The sequence below is a fragment of the Melanerpes formicivorus genome, unplaced genomic scaffold (assembly GCF_026170545.1).
Source record: "Melanerpes formicivorus ecotype bairdi unplaced genomic scaffold, bMelFor1.0.p_v2 SCAF_92, whole genome shotgun sequence".
NCBI classification, from domain to species: Eukaryota; Metazoa; Chordata; class Aves; order Piciformes; family Picidae; genus Melanerpes; species Melanerpes formicivorus.
The window spans coordinates 2,519,972-2,534,634 of NW_027142444.1; the positions used below are offsets into that span (position 1 = coordinate 2,519,972).

The window sequence follows — 14,663 nt, forward strand, 5'->3', positions numbered from 1 at the left end:
GAGGTGAGGAGAAAGTTCTTCCCACAGAGAGTTGTTGGCCATTGGGATGTGCTGCCCAGGGAGGTGGTGGAGTCCCCATCCCTGGAAGTGTTCAAGAGGGGCTTGGCTGTGGCACTGGGGGCCATGGCTTGGCTGTCAGGAGGGGTTGGGGGTTAGGGCACAGGTTGGACTTGATGAGCTCTGAGGTCTTTTCCAGCCTGGGCGATTCTGTGAGTCTGGCTGCTAGGCTCAGCCCTGGCAGGGTGAGGAGACAGCAGCTGGGCAGGTTGCTCCAGCCCACAGCCCCTCCAGCCCCCTGGGATGACCTGCATTGCAATGATCTTCCAGAGCAGGTCTCACACCATGAGCCAGGAGCTGGACTCCAACTCCTCCCTCGCGTGGCCTCCGGCGCCCGGCCCCACCGGGGGGCACCACCACCCCTCCCTGGGAGGCAACGTCTCCTACGTGGACTTCTACCTTCACCAGCCCTCCGTGGCAGCTGTCTTCATCATCTCCTACCTCCTCATCTTCCTCCTCTGCATGCTGGGCAACGGGGTGGTGTGCTTCCTGGTGCTCAGGAGCAGGCAGATGCGCACCGTCACCAACCTCTTCATCTTCAACCTGGCCGTCAGCGACCTGCTGGTGGGCATCTTCTGCATGCCCACCACCCTCCTGGACAACATCATTGCAGGTAGGATGGGGTGCAAGGAGCTGGAGAGGGGTTTGAGGGGGGCTGCTGGCCTCCCTTGGGGGCTCTGCGAGCTCCTCGCCCAGCAGGCTCTGAGGGCTCAGAGTTTCAAGCCCCTGGAAGTGTCGAGGGGAGGAATCCAAGGCTCTAACTCCCCTCCTGCTGGGGCTGACTTCCACATCCCTTCTCTTTGGGAAGGGTTGCTCCCACCAGCATGGGCTCAGGGGTTTGGGAAGACTTGGTGGAGTCCAGTGTGAGGTGTCCCTGCCCGTGGCAGCGAGGCTGGGACTGGATGATCCTTGAGGTCCCTCCCACCCCTGACAGCTCTGGGAGCCAGCTGCAGTGGCTCAAGGCAAGAACCCTTTCTTGGCCTGAGACCTCCTTTTGAGGGGGTGATAAACCCCAAACGTTTGCTTTGCTGTTTCTTGGGAGGTCAGAACCAGGGCATTGTCCTTCCACAACCTCTTCCTCCCTAAGCCCTGCTGTGGCCTTACAAAAGGAATGGATTAGTCCTGGGGTGAAAGTCACAGAAACATTGTCAGGGTTGGAAGGGAGCTCAAGGCTCAGCCAGCCCCAACCCCCTGCCATGGGCAGGGACACCTCACACCACAGCAGGTTGCTCACAGCCACCTCCAGCCTGGCTGCAAACACCTCCAGGCAGGAGGCTTCCACCACCTCCCTGGGCAGCCTGTGCCAGGCTCTCACCACCCTCATGGGCAACAACTTCTTCCTCACATCCAATCTCAATCTCCCCACTTCTAGTTCTGCTCCATCCCCCCCAGTCCTATCCCTCCCTGACACCCTCCAAAGTCCCTCCCCAGCTTTCTTGCAGCCCCCTGCAGATCCTGGAAGGCCACAATTAGGTCTCCTGGGAGCCTTCTCCTCTCCAGCCTGCACAACCCCAACTGCCTCAGCCTGTCCTCACAGCAGTGTCACTTTGAGGGTAGAAGTGGGCAGATTGAGCTTGGCTGTGAGGAAGAAGTTGTTCCCCAGGAGGGTGGTGAGAGCCTGGCACAGGCTGCCCAGGGAGGTGGTGGAAGCCTCCTGCCTGGAGGTGTTTGCAGCCAGGCTGGATGTGGCTGTGAGCAACCTGCTGTGGTGTGAGGTGTCCCTGCCCATGGCAGGGGGTTGGAGCTGGCTGAGCCTTGAGCTCCCTTCCAGCCCTGACAGCTCTGTGACTCTGCTAGAAACATCATGCTGCAGAGAGGTGCTGCTGGTGGCAACCTCAGCTTGCTTCCTTCCTTGCAGGATGGCCATTTGGGAGCCTGGTTTGCAAGCTGAGTGGGATGGTGCAAGGCATCTCAGTTGCTGCCTCTGTCTTCACTCTGGTTGCTATTGCTGTGGACAGGTAAGAAGGTGCAGAGCCTACACTGTGGCTGGAAAGCATCTCCCTCTGGCCCCCTCAGCACACATTCACCAACTGGTTTGGGTTGGAAAGGACTTGGAAGACCCTCCAGCCCCGACCCCTCCCTGTCACACCCTCCAGCAGAGGTTGCTCACTCAGCCCTGCCACTAATTAGTTGGAAATGTGCTCCTAAAGGCAATTAAGCCAAACAAAAGGTGGCCACAGCCACAGCAGTTTGCTCCTCCGCTGCTACCTCCTGCAGCTAGGGGCACCCAGGCTTGGTCTGCTCCTCACCCCCCCAGCCAGGCAGCAAAGCTCAGAGCCTTGCACCAGCTTTGGGGCAGCAGCAGCAGCTTGGCAGAGACAGAGCAACACTGAGGAAACTTCAACAGCAAATGAGACTCCTGACTGAGATTTTGATCACAGAATGGGGGCTGGCTTGGCAAGGGACCTTGGAGCCCCCAGAGAGAAGCAGCACCAAGAGCTCTTCCTAGCAGGAGCCTTTATTTGTGAGCAGGCCCTGGGAAAGGGGAAAAGCAAAGTCAAAACAAGCAGCCAAAGGAGAGGCTCTTAAGCACAACAGCTTCACAAGAGTCCCTCCTGGAAGGGACTCTCCATGCAGTTTTCCTGCCCCCCCCTCTCCTCTGAGTGGCTCTTCCAGCCTCAACTACCACCCAGGTCACTCACTGGGGGGTGGCAAGCAGGGGCCAGTCTCTTTTGGGTGGTGTCCTGTGACAGGATGAGGGGCAAAGGACACAAACTACAACCCAGGAGGTTCCACCTCCCCTGGGCCATTTCCTCATCCTCTTGCTTGTTCCCTGGGAGAAGAGAGCAAGCCCCCAGCTCACTGCAACCTCCTTTCAGGGAGCTGTAGAGAGCAATGAGCTCTCCCCTCAGCCTCCTCTTCTCCAGGCTGAACACTCCCAGGTCCCTCAGCTGCTCTTCACCAGCCCTGTCCTCCAGCCCCTCCACCAGCTTGGTCACCCTTGTCTGGCCCCCTCCAGCCCCTCCACCAGCTTGGTCACCCTTGTCCAGCCCCTCCACCAGCTTGGTCACCCTTGTCCAGCCCCTCCACCAGCTTGGTCACCCTTGTCTGGCCCCCTCCAGCCCCTCCACCAGCTTGGTCACCCTTGTCCAGCCCCTCCACCAGCTTGGTCACCCTTGTCTGGCCCCCTCCAGCCCCTCCACCAGCTTGGTCACCCTTGTCCAGCCCCTCCAGCAGCTTGGTCACCCTTGTCCAGCCCCTCCAGCAGCTTGGTCACCCTTGTCTAGCTCCCTCCAGCCCCTCCACCAGCTTGGTCACCCTTGTCCAGCCCCTCCACCAGCTTGGTCACCCTTGTCTAGCTCCCTCCAGCCCCTCCACCAGCTTGGTCACCCTTGTCCAGCCCCTCCACCAGCTTGGTCACCCTTGTCTGGCCCCCTCCAGCCCCTCCACCAGCTTGGTCACCCTTGCCCAGCCCCTCCAGCAGCTTGGCCTCTGCTCCCTGCCCCGCTGCACCCCCGGTTGCCCCTGGGGCAGCGCTGTGCCCGTGTCGCCGCCGCAGGTTCCGCTGCATCGTGCACCCCTTCAAGCGGAAGCCGAGCCCCGCCGCCGCCGCGGCCACCATCGCCCTCATCTGGCTCCTGGCCGTGGCCATCATGTGTCCTTCTGCTGTCATGCTGCAGATCCAAGAGGAGAAGCGCTTCAGGGTGGTGCTGGGCCGGGGCAACCAGACCCTGCCCGTCTACTGGTGCCGGGAGGCCTGGCCCGAGCCGGGCATGAGGAGGGTCTACACGGCGGTGCTGTTCGCCAACATCTACCTGGCTCCCCTCTCCCTCATCCTCCTGATGTACGCCAGGATCAGCGTGGCCCTCTCCAGCCCGGCTCTGCCCGTGCTGGGCACGCCTGGGCCGCGGCAGCGGCGGCTGGGGGGCGGCAGGAGGAAGCAGAAGGTGATCAAGATGCTGATGGTGGTGGCTGCGCTCTTCACCCTCTCCTGGCTGCCCCTCTGGACTCTGATGCTGCTCTCGGACTATGCTGAGCTCTCGGACCTCCAGCTGCAGGTCATCAACGTTTACATCTACCCCCTGGCTCACTGGCTGGCCTTCTTCAACAGCAGCATCAACCCCATCGTCTATGGCTTCTTCAACGAGAACTTCCGCAGGGGCTTCCGGGCAGCCTTCGGGCTGCGGCTCTGCCGCGGGCGGCTGCCTCCCGGGGAGGGCTGCGGGCAGCCGGCCCCGGCCCGAGCCCCCCTGCCGGCTGCCGAGGGGCAGGCAGCAGGGGAGCAGGCCTGCCAAAGTGCTGAGGAGGAGAGGAAGAGAGTTAAGAAAGGCAACTGGGTGAACAACCAGCAGGAGATGGCGATGGAGGGTCTCGGAGAGCCCTGTGCCAGTGGGATCGAGTGAGGGGGGGGAGGAGGATGCAGGCTCCCTCTTGACCAGGAGTCAAGGGGTGATGGGGACAAGTTACTGCTGGGGAGAGTCTGACTGGAATCCAGCAGAAAGCTTTTCACCAGTGAGACATTGGAATCATCTCCAAGGGGAGCTGTGGATTCCCCTACACTGGGCAGGCTGCTGGGCCAGCTCATTTCAACTCCATCACCTAGAGAGGCTGGGCCAGAGGATCCCTGGGGGTCCCTTCCAACCTGCTGTTCCGTGATTCTGTGTCCTTGCGCCTAGCAGAGCTGCTCTGTTGTGTGGGGAAACCTCGGGCTCTGCTAGCCCCCCAAATAAAGTCCAAATGCTTCTGTGTCGAAGGAGAGCTGCAGCTGGCACCGACAAGCTCCTGCGCTGCCGCTTCTCGTCCGCCAGACGGCGCCACCACAGCGCCAGCCCCTCCTCGCTATTGGCCACCGCTGATTGGTCAGCGGCGGGTCGGCTCCAGCCCGGCAGCAGGTGCGAGACTTCCCCGAAGCCTTTCGCGACCCCCTCGGGGAGCACATTTAAGCCCCACCGAGCCCCGCCCTGGAGCGCAGATTCAACCCCCACCGAGCACCCCCCGGGCAGCAGATCTGACCCCCACCGAGCACCCCCAGGGCAGCAGATCTGACCCTCACCAGGACCCCCCCGGGGAGCAGATCTAACCCCCACCGAGCCCCCCGCGGAGAGCAGATTTAAACCCCCCCAGGGAGCAGATTTAACCCCCACCGAGACCCTCCCCCGTACCTCATCTGGCCCCGCCAGAGGGGCGCCCAGGCAGGCTGCCGCCATCGCGGAGCAGCGGGCGGCGTTGCCCGGGGACAACGGAGACGCCGCGACGGCGGCCGCCGGGGCTCAAACTTCCTCCGCTCCGCGCAGCAGCTGTGCCGCTTCGCTCCTTGTGCATGGGACAGGCAGAGCCGCGGCTACGCCGCTACCGGGACGGAGGTACCGAGTGAGTCCTGTGGCTCTGGGGCGCAGGTCTGCTCCTCGCCGAGCACCCTCCCGCTCCGGAGCTGCCGCGTCCAGCCGAGCTGCTGCCAGCCCCGGGCTGCGGGCGGCTTTATCGGGAGAGAACGAGCAGAGACAGGGCGCGACGGCGGCCGCCAGGGCTCAAACTTCCTCCGCTCCTCTCTGGTTCTAAGCTGGCCCCGTGAACCCAGTTTGGAGTCCCAGCCGCACAGCCCCGGCAGCTCCAGCTGCCGCTTCCCAGGGTGCTGGCAGTCGATGGCTGGGACAGCCCTGCACAGCGGGAGGATGGACTTGCTGTGTCCTCATCCTGCTGCTCGTACACCTCCTGGTAGTTGTGCTGCCTGTGGGGAAGAGCAGAGCTGACAATGAGTTGGCTGCTCTCCTCCTTCCCTCCCTCCCTCCCTCCATCCATCCACCCCAACACTCATCTTTTCATCCCTCCCTCCCTCCATCCACTCATCCATCCACCCAAACACTCATCTTTTTATCCCTCCCTCCATCCATCCCCTCATCCATCCACCCTTCCAACTACTCATCTTTCCATCCCTTCCTCCATCCATCCACTCACCCACCCACCCAACTACTCATCTCTTTGTCCCTCTCTCCCTCCCTCCATCCACCCAACTACTCATTTGTTCTGAGGCAACACCTGCTCTGGGGATGGCACCACGCCATGGGTCATCTCAGGTGGGTGTCAGGCTGACCCAGCACTGGTCCCAGCAGAGCAGGGCACCACACCAGGTCACCACCCTGCACAGAGCAGTTTCTCCCACCTAAAAATCCCCATTCTGGGAGCCTTTGGTGTGCCTGCACCCCAAAAAGTGTGGTGCAAGGGGCTGGGAGGAGCGCTTCTTGGCCTTGTGGGGTGCAGAGGACACTTGCCCTGCCACATCTCTTGTGCTTCATACAATCAGAGCATTGTCTTGGTTGGGAAAGCCCTCCCAAGATCATCCAGTCCAACCAGCAACCCAACCCCACCATGGCCACCAAACCATGGCCCCAAGTGCCGTGGCCACATCGTTCTTGAACACCTTCAGGGGGGTGGGCACTCCACCACCTCCCTGGGCAGCCTCTTCCAGTTGCCTGAATTGTGCCCATCACCCATCCTGGGCAGGAGGACCCTGCCTGAGGTCCTGCAGCAACACATCCCCCTTTTTTTTGTGGAGTTAATGATTAAAGCTGGGCTGACATTGGAGGTGCTGGATGCCAGGCTGTGGCAGGCAGGCCAAGGATGCTCAACCTCTGCCCCGCTGCTGGGATTAATGATTGACCCAGCCAGGAGGCCTCCCCTCCCTATAAACACCAGGATGGGTTTCCAGGCATCACTTTGTGGCAGAAGAAGCAAAACCAGCCCCAAGATGAGGGCAGCTCTCTCCCTGCTGCTGCTGCTTTTAGCCAGCACTTATGCCATGCACCGAGGTAAGGACCTTTGGCATCTGCTGGGGGCTTTGCTCCACCCCAGGGAGCAGCTTTGGGTGGTCCTCCCTCTCCCCATCCCAATGGCTGAGCTGGAATCAGAGAGAGGAAAGGGAAAGGTGTGGGATTTAGACTGGAGATGTGGAAGAAACTCTTTAGAGTGAGGGTGGGGAGAGACTGGCACAGGCTGCCCAGGGAGGCTGTGGATGCTCCCTCCCTGGAGGTGTTCAAGGCCAGGCTGGATGAGGCCCTGAGCAAGCTGGGCTGGTGGGAGGTGTCCCTAGGAACTAGAGCAGGGCAGGTTTGGGTTGGACATCAGGAGGAAGTTGTTCACATGAGGGTGGGGAGACACTGGCACAGGTTGCCCAGGGAGGTGGTTGAGGCTCCATCCCTGCAAACATTCAAGATCAGGCTGGATGTGGCCCCAGGCAGCCTGATCTGCCTGGAGCTGTCCCTGCTGAGTGCAGGGTGGGGTTGGACAAGATGCCCTTGGAGGGTCCCTTCCAGGCCAATGCAAGCTGTGAACCTGTGCCCCACAGCTGCTGTTGCTGCCAGGAGAGGAGATCCTTTTCCCACAGCTTCCCCCTTTCCCCACTGTGACCAGAGCCTGGCAGAGCCCACAGAGTGGCAGGGCTTGGAAGGGACCTCTGGAGATCATCCAGTCCCCTATACCAAGGCAGGGTCACCTAGAGAAGGTCACAGAGGGACATGTCTAGGTGGGTTTGGAATGTCTGCAGAGATGGAGACTCCCCCACCCCACCCCCTCAGCCTTCCTTTCCCACTGGCCAAGGTGACCTTGGGTGTAGCAGCAGCAAGCCCCTGGCTGTGGGGAGGAGGCCAGCAAATAGTGCTATCAGTGTTTGCCTGCTGGTATCAAAGTCTAACCAGCCCTGCTTCTGCACAAAGCAGCCCAGCAGACAGTCACCCAGGGCTGTCTGCACTCCTGGCTGCCCCTGACCTCCCTGGTCCTGTCCAGGAGCTCCACACCCTGCCAGAAAAACCCAGCAGGACACATCTCAAAGGCACAGAACTGTCCCTTTGGACCAGGGGTGAAGGCACCTGATAGACTCATGGAATGGTTGGGTTGGGAAAGCCCTCTGAGATCCAGTGCCACCATCCACCCACCCCCACCACGGCCCCAACCTTTCTGGAACACCTCCAGGCATGGTGGGGACTCCATCACCTCCCTGGGCAGCCTCTTCCAACCCCTGACCACTCCTGCAGCCAAGGCATTGTTCCTCACCTCCAAGCTAAGCCTCCCCAGGCACAATTTCAGGCCACTGCCTCTCCTTCTCTCCCCTGAGACTAGGGAGGAGAGACCAAGTCCCACCTGGCTCCACCCTCAGCCTTCTCCAGCTCCCTCAGCTGCTCCTCCCCAGCCCTGTTCTCCAGACCCTTCCCCAGCTCTGCTGCCCTGCTCTGGGCACACTCCAGCCCCTCAATGTCCTTCTTGGCGTGAAGCTCCTGATGACTCCCCTGCAGCTCTCCTAGCTCAGAGAAGAGTTTTCCCCTTGTGCCTTCCTCTGACCCAAGCAGCCTGGGTACCAAAGATGTTCCTCCAAGCCCAGCACCGCCCTAGGGATCACCACCCCCTCTGACTTGAGAGAGTAGCAGGAGGCTGCAATCCTCAAGGAACTAATCCCAGAGCTCCACAGCCTTGGGATGGCTTTTGTGGAGCTGTAGCACCCCTCAATGCCACTCTGCTGCTGCTGGGAGAGTGAGAGGAAAGCAGCTCAAGGGGGGGCAGGTTGGTGCCCAAGGGATCATTTTCCCTGGCAAAAGCAGGAGATTGGAGTTCTTGCCTGTAAGGACTCAGTGGAGCAGCCCCAGGCTGCCTGGGAGGGTTTCTTTCTCTCTGCAAGGTGGAAAGGTGCTGGCAATCAGCTCTGTTGCCCCCCTAAAGAGAAGGACACAAGAGGGGAGAGCAAAGCTGGGGGTGTTCCACAGCCCAACCCCAGCACATCACCAGCTCCTGGCTTTCCCAGACCCCACCTTGGTTGCACTCAGGTGAGCCAAGACACAAATCCTGCTCTCAAATCCTCCTCTTCCTGCTCTTCCAGGCAAAGCTTACATCCGGGACAAGGTCTGCCAGGAGTTCAACGCCCTGGGGAAGGAGGAATTCAGGACCCTGTAAGTACCTCCTGCCCTCCCAGGGCACTCCAGCGCCTAAACCCAGCCCATCCACCCCCCCAAAAAAGAAGAAGAACAAAAATCAACTTAGAAATGGGAGGGTTTAAGCCCCAGTTTAGAAGAACAAAGGGGGTGAGGGGGGGCATGGTTTTAAGAAAGAGGGAAGTGCCCCCAGCTCATCCTCTCCTTGCCTAAGGGGCAGGAACCTGCCCCCAGCTCATCCTCTCCTTGCTTAAAGGAGAGGAACTTGCCCCCAGCTCATCCTCTCCTTGTTTAAGGGGCAGGAACTTGCCCCCAGCTCATCCTCTCCTTGTTTAAGGGACAGGAACCTGACCCCAGCTCATCTTCTCCTTGTCTAAAGGAGAGGAACTTGCCCCCAGCTCATCCTCTCCTTGCCTAAGGGGCAGGAACCTGCCCCCAGCTCATCCTCTCCTTGTTTAAAGGAGAGGAACTTGCCCCCAGCTCATCCTCTCCTTGCTTAAGGGTCAGGAACTTGCCCCCAGCTCATCCTCTCCTTGCTTAAAGGAGGGGAACTTGCCCCCAGCTCATCCTCTCCTTGTTTAAGGGGCAGGAACTTGCCCCCAGCTCATCCTCTCCTTGCTTAAGGGGCAGGAACCTGCCCCCAGCTCATCCTCTCCTTGCTCCCTGCCGCCAGGAACATCATAGCCAACAGCAGGAAGTACTCCAATGCCACCTTCGAGGAGATCAAGCCCCTGGTGCAGGAGATCGTGTCCCTGGCTGCCACCTGCTGCGCCGCCGGTGCCGACCCCTCCTGCTACGACGCCGGGGTGAGGCTGACCCCAAAAGCAGGGGTGGAGGGAGCCGGGCTGGCCCCCGGCACCTAACCTCGTCCTTTCTCCTGCAGTCCTCGGCTCTGTCGGCCAAGTCCTGCAGCGGAGCCTCTCCCTTCCCCTTCCACCCGGGCACTGCCGGCTGCTGCAGCCAGGAGGGGCTGGAGCAGAAGCTGTGCCTGGCAGCCCTGCGCCACCCCCCCCAGCCGCTGCCGCGCTACCTCCAGCCCTCCAACGAGGAGCTCTGCCAGGCCTTCAAGGAGGACCCCAAGGACTTTGCAGACCGGTAAAGTGGGGCTGGGGGGCGGTGGTGCTGGTGGAGAGCTCCCAGCGGAGCCAAGGAGCCCCTCCAAGCAAAGCCTTCCTTACCTCACCTCTCTGCCGTGGCTGCTGTGCCCTCAGAGGTTGGGGGTGTCCTGCACAGCCCTCCCCCCCTCCAGGAGCAGCATCTGAGCACAGGGGTGAGGGGTGCAGCTGCTTGGGAAGGGGCCACCAGCCCCCTCCCATGGCTTGGGGTGATGAAGCTGGCTGCAGGGGGTGGGGTGGGGTGGGGTGGGATAGGATAGGATAGGATAGGATAGGATAGGATGGGATGGGATGGGATGGGATGGGATGGGATGGGATGGGATGGGATGGGATAGACCAGGTTGAAAAAGACCTTTGGTTTGGTAGCCATGAGGTCTTGGGTGGCAGGTTGGACCTGCTGATCTCTGAGGTCTTTTCCAGCCTTATTGATTCAATGATTCAATGATCATCAAGTCTAACCTCTCACCCAGCACCATCTGATCAACTAAACCATGGCACCAAGTGCCTCAGCCAGGCTCTTCCTAAACACCTCCAGGGATGGTGACTCCACCACCTCCCTGGGCAGCACATCCCATGGCCAACCTCTCTCTCTCTCAGGAGAGGGCTTCTATCCCTGAGCAGCCCCAAGCCCCCCAAGCCCCACACATCTCCTGCAGCTGAGCACCCAGCCCTGGGGTGCTGGATCTCCTCAGCCCACCTCTGCCTGCAGGTTCCTGTATGAGTATGCCAGTAGCTATGGCCAGGCTCCCCTGCCCGTGCTCCTGGGCTCCACCAGGAGCTTCCTCTCCATGGTCTCCACCTGCTGCATCTCCCCCGTGCCCACTGTCTGCTTCCTGAAGGAGGTGAGGTCCTGATGCTGTGATACTGGCTTGGGAAGGGCTTCTTGTGCTTCCCTGGGCCACCTCCATCCTCTTGGTGTGTGGCAGAAACTGGCAAGGAAAACCCTGTCCCTGCTGACCCTGCTGTCCAACCGGGCCTGCTCCCGCTTCACCGCCTATGGCAAGGACAAGGTCACCTTCAGGTAAGGGGGGGACTGCCTTTTTGTCCCCATCAGCACCACAACAGCTGGCAGCAGGCTCCTGCTTCGAGCTGCTGGTAGGCAGCCTGCACAAAGCTGCCCCAGGGGCAGCCGTGGGGGGAAGAGGCTGTGCAGGGTGGAGGTGCAGAGTGAGCCCCGAGGCTCCTCACCACCTCCCTCCCAAGACCCCCTTGCCTGGGAGCTGTTGGTGGGGTCAGGGGGGGCTTTGCTCCCTAAGCCCCTGGTTCCCCCTGTGCTGCCCAGCTACCTCACCTCCCTGGCTCAGAAGGTGCCTGCAGCTTCCTTCGAGGACCTCCTTCCCCTGGCCGAGAACGCTGCCGAGGTGTTCTCCCAGTGCTGCGACTCGGTGGCCGAGGACTGCATGCAGAGGAAGGTAGGCTGAGCCAGGAGCCCCACCCCAAACCCACCTCCTGGGGCCCAAGAGGGGCTCAGGGAGTGAAGCCCACCCACGGTGAGGGGCTTCCTCCCCCTGTGCTCCTCCTCTCCACAGCTGTCAGAGCACACAGCCAAAGCCTGCAGCGCGCTGTCTGCCCGAGACGAGAGGGTTGCCAACTGCTGCAAGGGCAAGAACCTCATGGAGAGCTACTTCTGCATCTCTGCTTTGCCACCAGCACCTGCCCCCAAGCTGCCTGAGGTGCCCAAGTCCACGGACAAGCAGCTGTGTGGTGAGGAGGGGGCTCGCTATGCCAAGAGGTGAGTGGTGCCCACGGTGCTGGACATGCCGCCCCCTGAGCCCTGGGCTCAGTTCTGGGCTCCTCACTCCCAGAAGGACACTGAGGGGCTGGAGCAGGTCCAGAGAAGGGCAGCCAAGCTGGGGAAGGGTCTGGAGAACAGGGCTGGGGAGGAGCAGATGAGGGAGCTGGGGGTGTTCAGTCTGGAGAAGGGGAGGCTCTCCCCTTGGAGACCTCCTTGCCCTCTACAGCTGCCTGAGAGGGGGCTGCAGTGAGCTGGGGGTTGGGCTCCTCTCGCAGGCAGCAAGGGACAGGACCAGAGCAAACAGCCTCAGGTTGTGCCAGGGGAGCTTCAGGTTGGGAATGAGGAACAATCCCTTCCCAGCAGGGGTTGTCAGGCACTGGAAGAGGCTGCCCAGGGAGGTGGTGGAGTCCCCATCCCTGGAGGGATGTCAGAGGTGTGGATGTGGAGCTGAGGGCTGTGGGTCAGTGGCAGTGGCTCAGCAGCAGTGCTGCTGGGGCTGTGAGCTCTGGTGAGAGGTTGGGTTGATGACCTCAGAGGTCTCTTCCAACCTCAGCAGCTCTTTGGTTCTCCCTTTGCCTTCATTGTGTGGTTTGGTGATTGTCAGGAGAAGGTGGGGAACCCCAGAGGCTGCACAGCAATGTGAGGCACAGCCCCCAGCCCACACTGAGCAGCCCCAGTGAGGAAACCTCCTCCACCCCCCTGCTGCAGGTACCTGTCTGAGCTGGCACGGAGGCACCCCAGCCTCCCCGAGGCTGCCCTCAGCACCCTCTACGACGCTGCCACCAAAGCCAGGGAGGAATGCTGCTCTGCCAAGGACCCCTCCAGCTGCCTGCAGGCCAAGGTGAGCGGTGGGGACGCCCTGCTGACCCCCACCACGGGGTTCTGCATCCCCCCGAGGTTGTCCCCAGCCCGGTGACACCGTTCCTCTGCCACCCAGCGCCTGCAGACGGGGGAGGAGCTGCCTCCCTTCCTGGAGAAGGCCAACCAGCTCTGTGGCCAGTACACCCAGCTCACTTTCCTTGACTTCAAGAAGAGGTGAGCCTTGAGACCATCCCCTTTAACCCCCCCACCCCTCCAGAACTGAAATCAGTCCAAAATTGGCCCAAATCAAGGCTGAGAAGGTTGGTCTGAGTCTAAATAGCAGCAAAATGCCCTTGCAGGGCATCCCACCCTGCTCCTGCTGCCACACCCTCCCAAATGCCATAGGGGTGTTTGACACCCCTGGAACCTCCCTGTTTCAAGCATTAGAACAGACTGCCCAGGGAGGTGGTGGAGTTCCCCATCTCTGGAGGGGTGCAAGAAACCTTTGGCCATGGCACTTGGGGCCATGGTTTGGTGGCCATGGTGGAGTTGGGGCTGATGGTTGGACTCAGTGATCTTGGAAGGCTTTTCCAACCCAAACCATTCTGTGGTTAAAGATGGTTGGAAGCTGGCTGGGTGAGGCAGCAGTGAAGGCAGAGGGGCCAGTGACAACACAGAGCTGGAAAGGCTCCCTCCAAGCTCCTCTCGTCCAACCCTCCCTGCAGGGCAGCAGGGACAATGCCAACCAGAGCAGGCTGCCCAGGGCCACCTCGAGTTTGACCCCTGCAGGGATGGGGCCTCCACCAGCACAGCTCTGGACAACCTGTTCCCTGGTATTTTCCACCCTTTACTGATTCCCTGAGCCTGAAGCCTCCTGCTGTGCTCTCTGCAGGCTGCAGGAGAGCTTGGCACAGGCAGAGCCCAAGGCCAGCGCGGAGCAGCTGGGGCAGCTGGTGGAGCAGCAAGCTGACTTCGCCTCCACCTGCTGCCCCCACAACTCACCTCCTCTCTACTGCTCCTCCAAGGTAAGGCCATGGCCCCCAGCCCAGCCCCACGCCAGGCTGGTGGCCAGCTCCCTACCTGGGGCTGCCCCTTGGCTCTTCCTTCCCCTCTGCAGGTGAGCTCGGAGCTGGGAGAGCTGTGTGCCGGAGGGTCCTGCCTCCTGGGCTAGGTGCCTGGAGCTGAGCAGCCAGAGTGGGGGGTCCAGTGTCAAGGACCACTTCTCTGGTCACAGGTGATGGAAAGAGGGTGATAAGGGGCTAGGAAATGTGGCTGAGCTCTGTGGGGCAGGACCTCAAAGTGGAGCAAGAAGGACCTGGGCTGGAGGATGCTCCACAGGTGGATACTTCTTGCACCCGGAGAGGAAGGTGCCCCCAGGCCTGCTGCTCCCCACTGCCATCACCATCCATGGGTTCCTGCAATAAAGACTTCAAAAAGCATCCTCAGTGCTGCTGGAGAGGCTTTCTGCACCCTGGGGAGACTGGGAGGCTGGGAATCACAGAAGGGGTTGGGTTGGAAGGGACCTTGAAGATCATCCAGTTCCAACCCCCTGCCATGGGCAGGAACACCTCCCACCAGCCCAGGCTGCCTGGGGCCTCATCCAGCCTGGTCTTGAACAGCTGTGGGCAACAGGCATCCACAACTTCCCTGGGCAACCTGCTGCAGTGGAAGGGGCATGGTCCTGCAGGGAGGAGGAGGAGGAGCAGGTCCCACCTCTAGTCCTGGAAGCTAACAGTCTAAGAAATGAAGCCAACCCACCAAACCCACCCAGCAAATGCCCCCCAGGATGGCTCTTGATGGGTATCAGGATCTTCCCCTCCATGTGTGGTGCAGGGACAGGGCTTCCACCACCTCTCTGGACAACCTGTTCCAGTGTCTCACCACCCTCCTTGTGCACAGCTTCCTCCTGGTGTCCAACTGCCCTGCTCAGTTTCAAACCATTGCTTCTTGTCCACACCCCTTGTCAAAAGTCCCTCCTCAGCTCTCCTGGAGCCCCTTCAGGTCCTGGAAGGCTGCTCCGAGATCTCCCTGCAGCCTTCTCTTCTCCAGGCTGAACAGCCCCAACTCTCCCATTCATTCCATGAATGAATCCATGAAGAA

At 60.9% G+C, this 14,663-nt stretch overlaps 2 protein-coding genes across 2 annotated transcripts; both read left to right on the forward strand.

Annotated features, from left to right (window-relative positions):
• The first annotated feature begins 342 nt into the window (after positions 1 to 342).
• NPFFR2 (neuropeptide FF receptor 2) lies at positions 343 to 4,400 on the forward strand. Its single transcript, XM_068165755.1, has 3 exons — positions 343 to 670; positions 1,916 to 2,015; positions 3,557 to 4,400. The coding sequence occupies exons 1-3, from the start codon at positions 343 to 345 to the stop codon at positions 4,398 to 4,400; spliced, it is 1,272 nt and encodes a 423-aa protein (XP_068021856.1).
• Positions 4,401 to 6,693: 2,293 nt separating this feature from the next.
• Positions 6,694 to 13,999, forward strand: GC (GC vitamin D binding protein). The gene is made up of 12 exons (XM_068165703.1): positions 6,694 to 6,803; positions 8,861 to 8,930; positions 9,586 to 9,718; positions 9,796 to 10,007; positions 10,737 to 10,869; positions 10,954 to 11,048; positions 11,310 to 11,439; positions 11,557 to 11,759; positions 12,471 to 12,603; positions 12,700 to 12,797; positions 13,456 to 13,588; positions 13,681 to 13,999. The coding sequence occupies exons 1-12, from the start codon at positions 6,743 to 6,745 to the stop codon at positions 13,732 to 13,734; spliced, it is 1,455 nt and encodes a 484-aa protein (XP_068021804.1). The 5' UTR covers positions 6,694 to 6,742; the 3' UTR covers positions 13,735 to 13,999.
• The last annotated feature ends 664 nt before the right edge of the window (positions 14,000 to 14,663 follow it).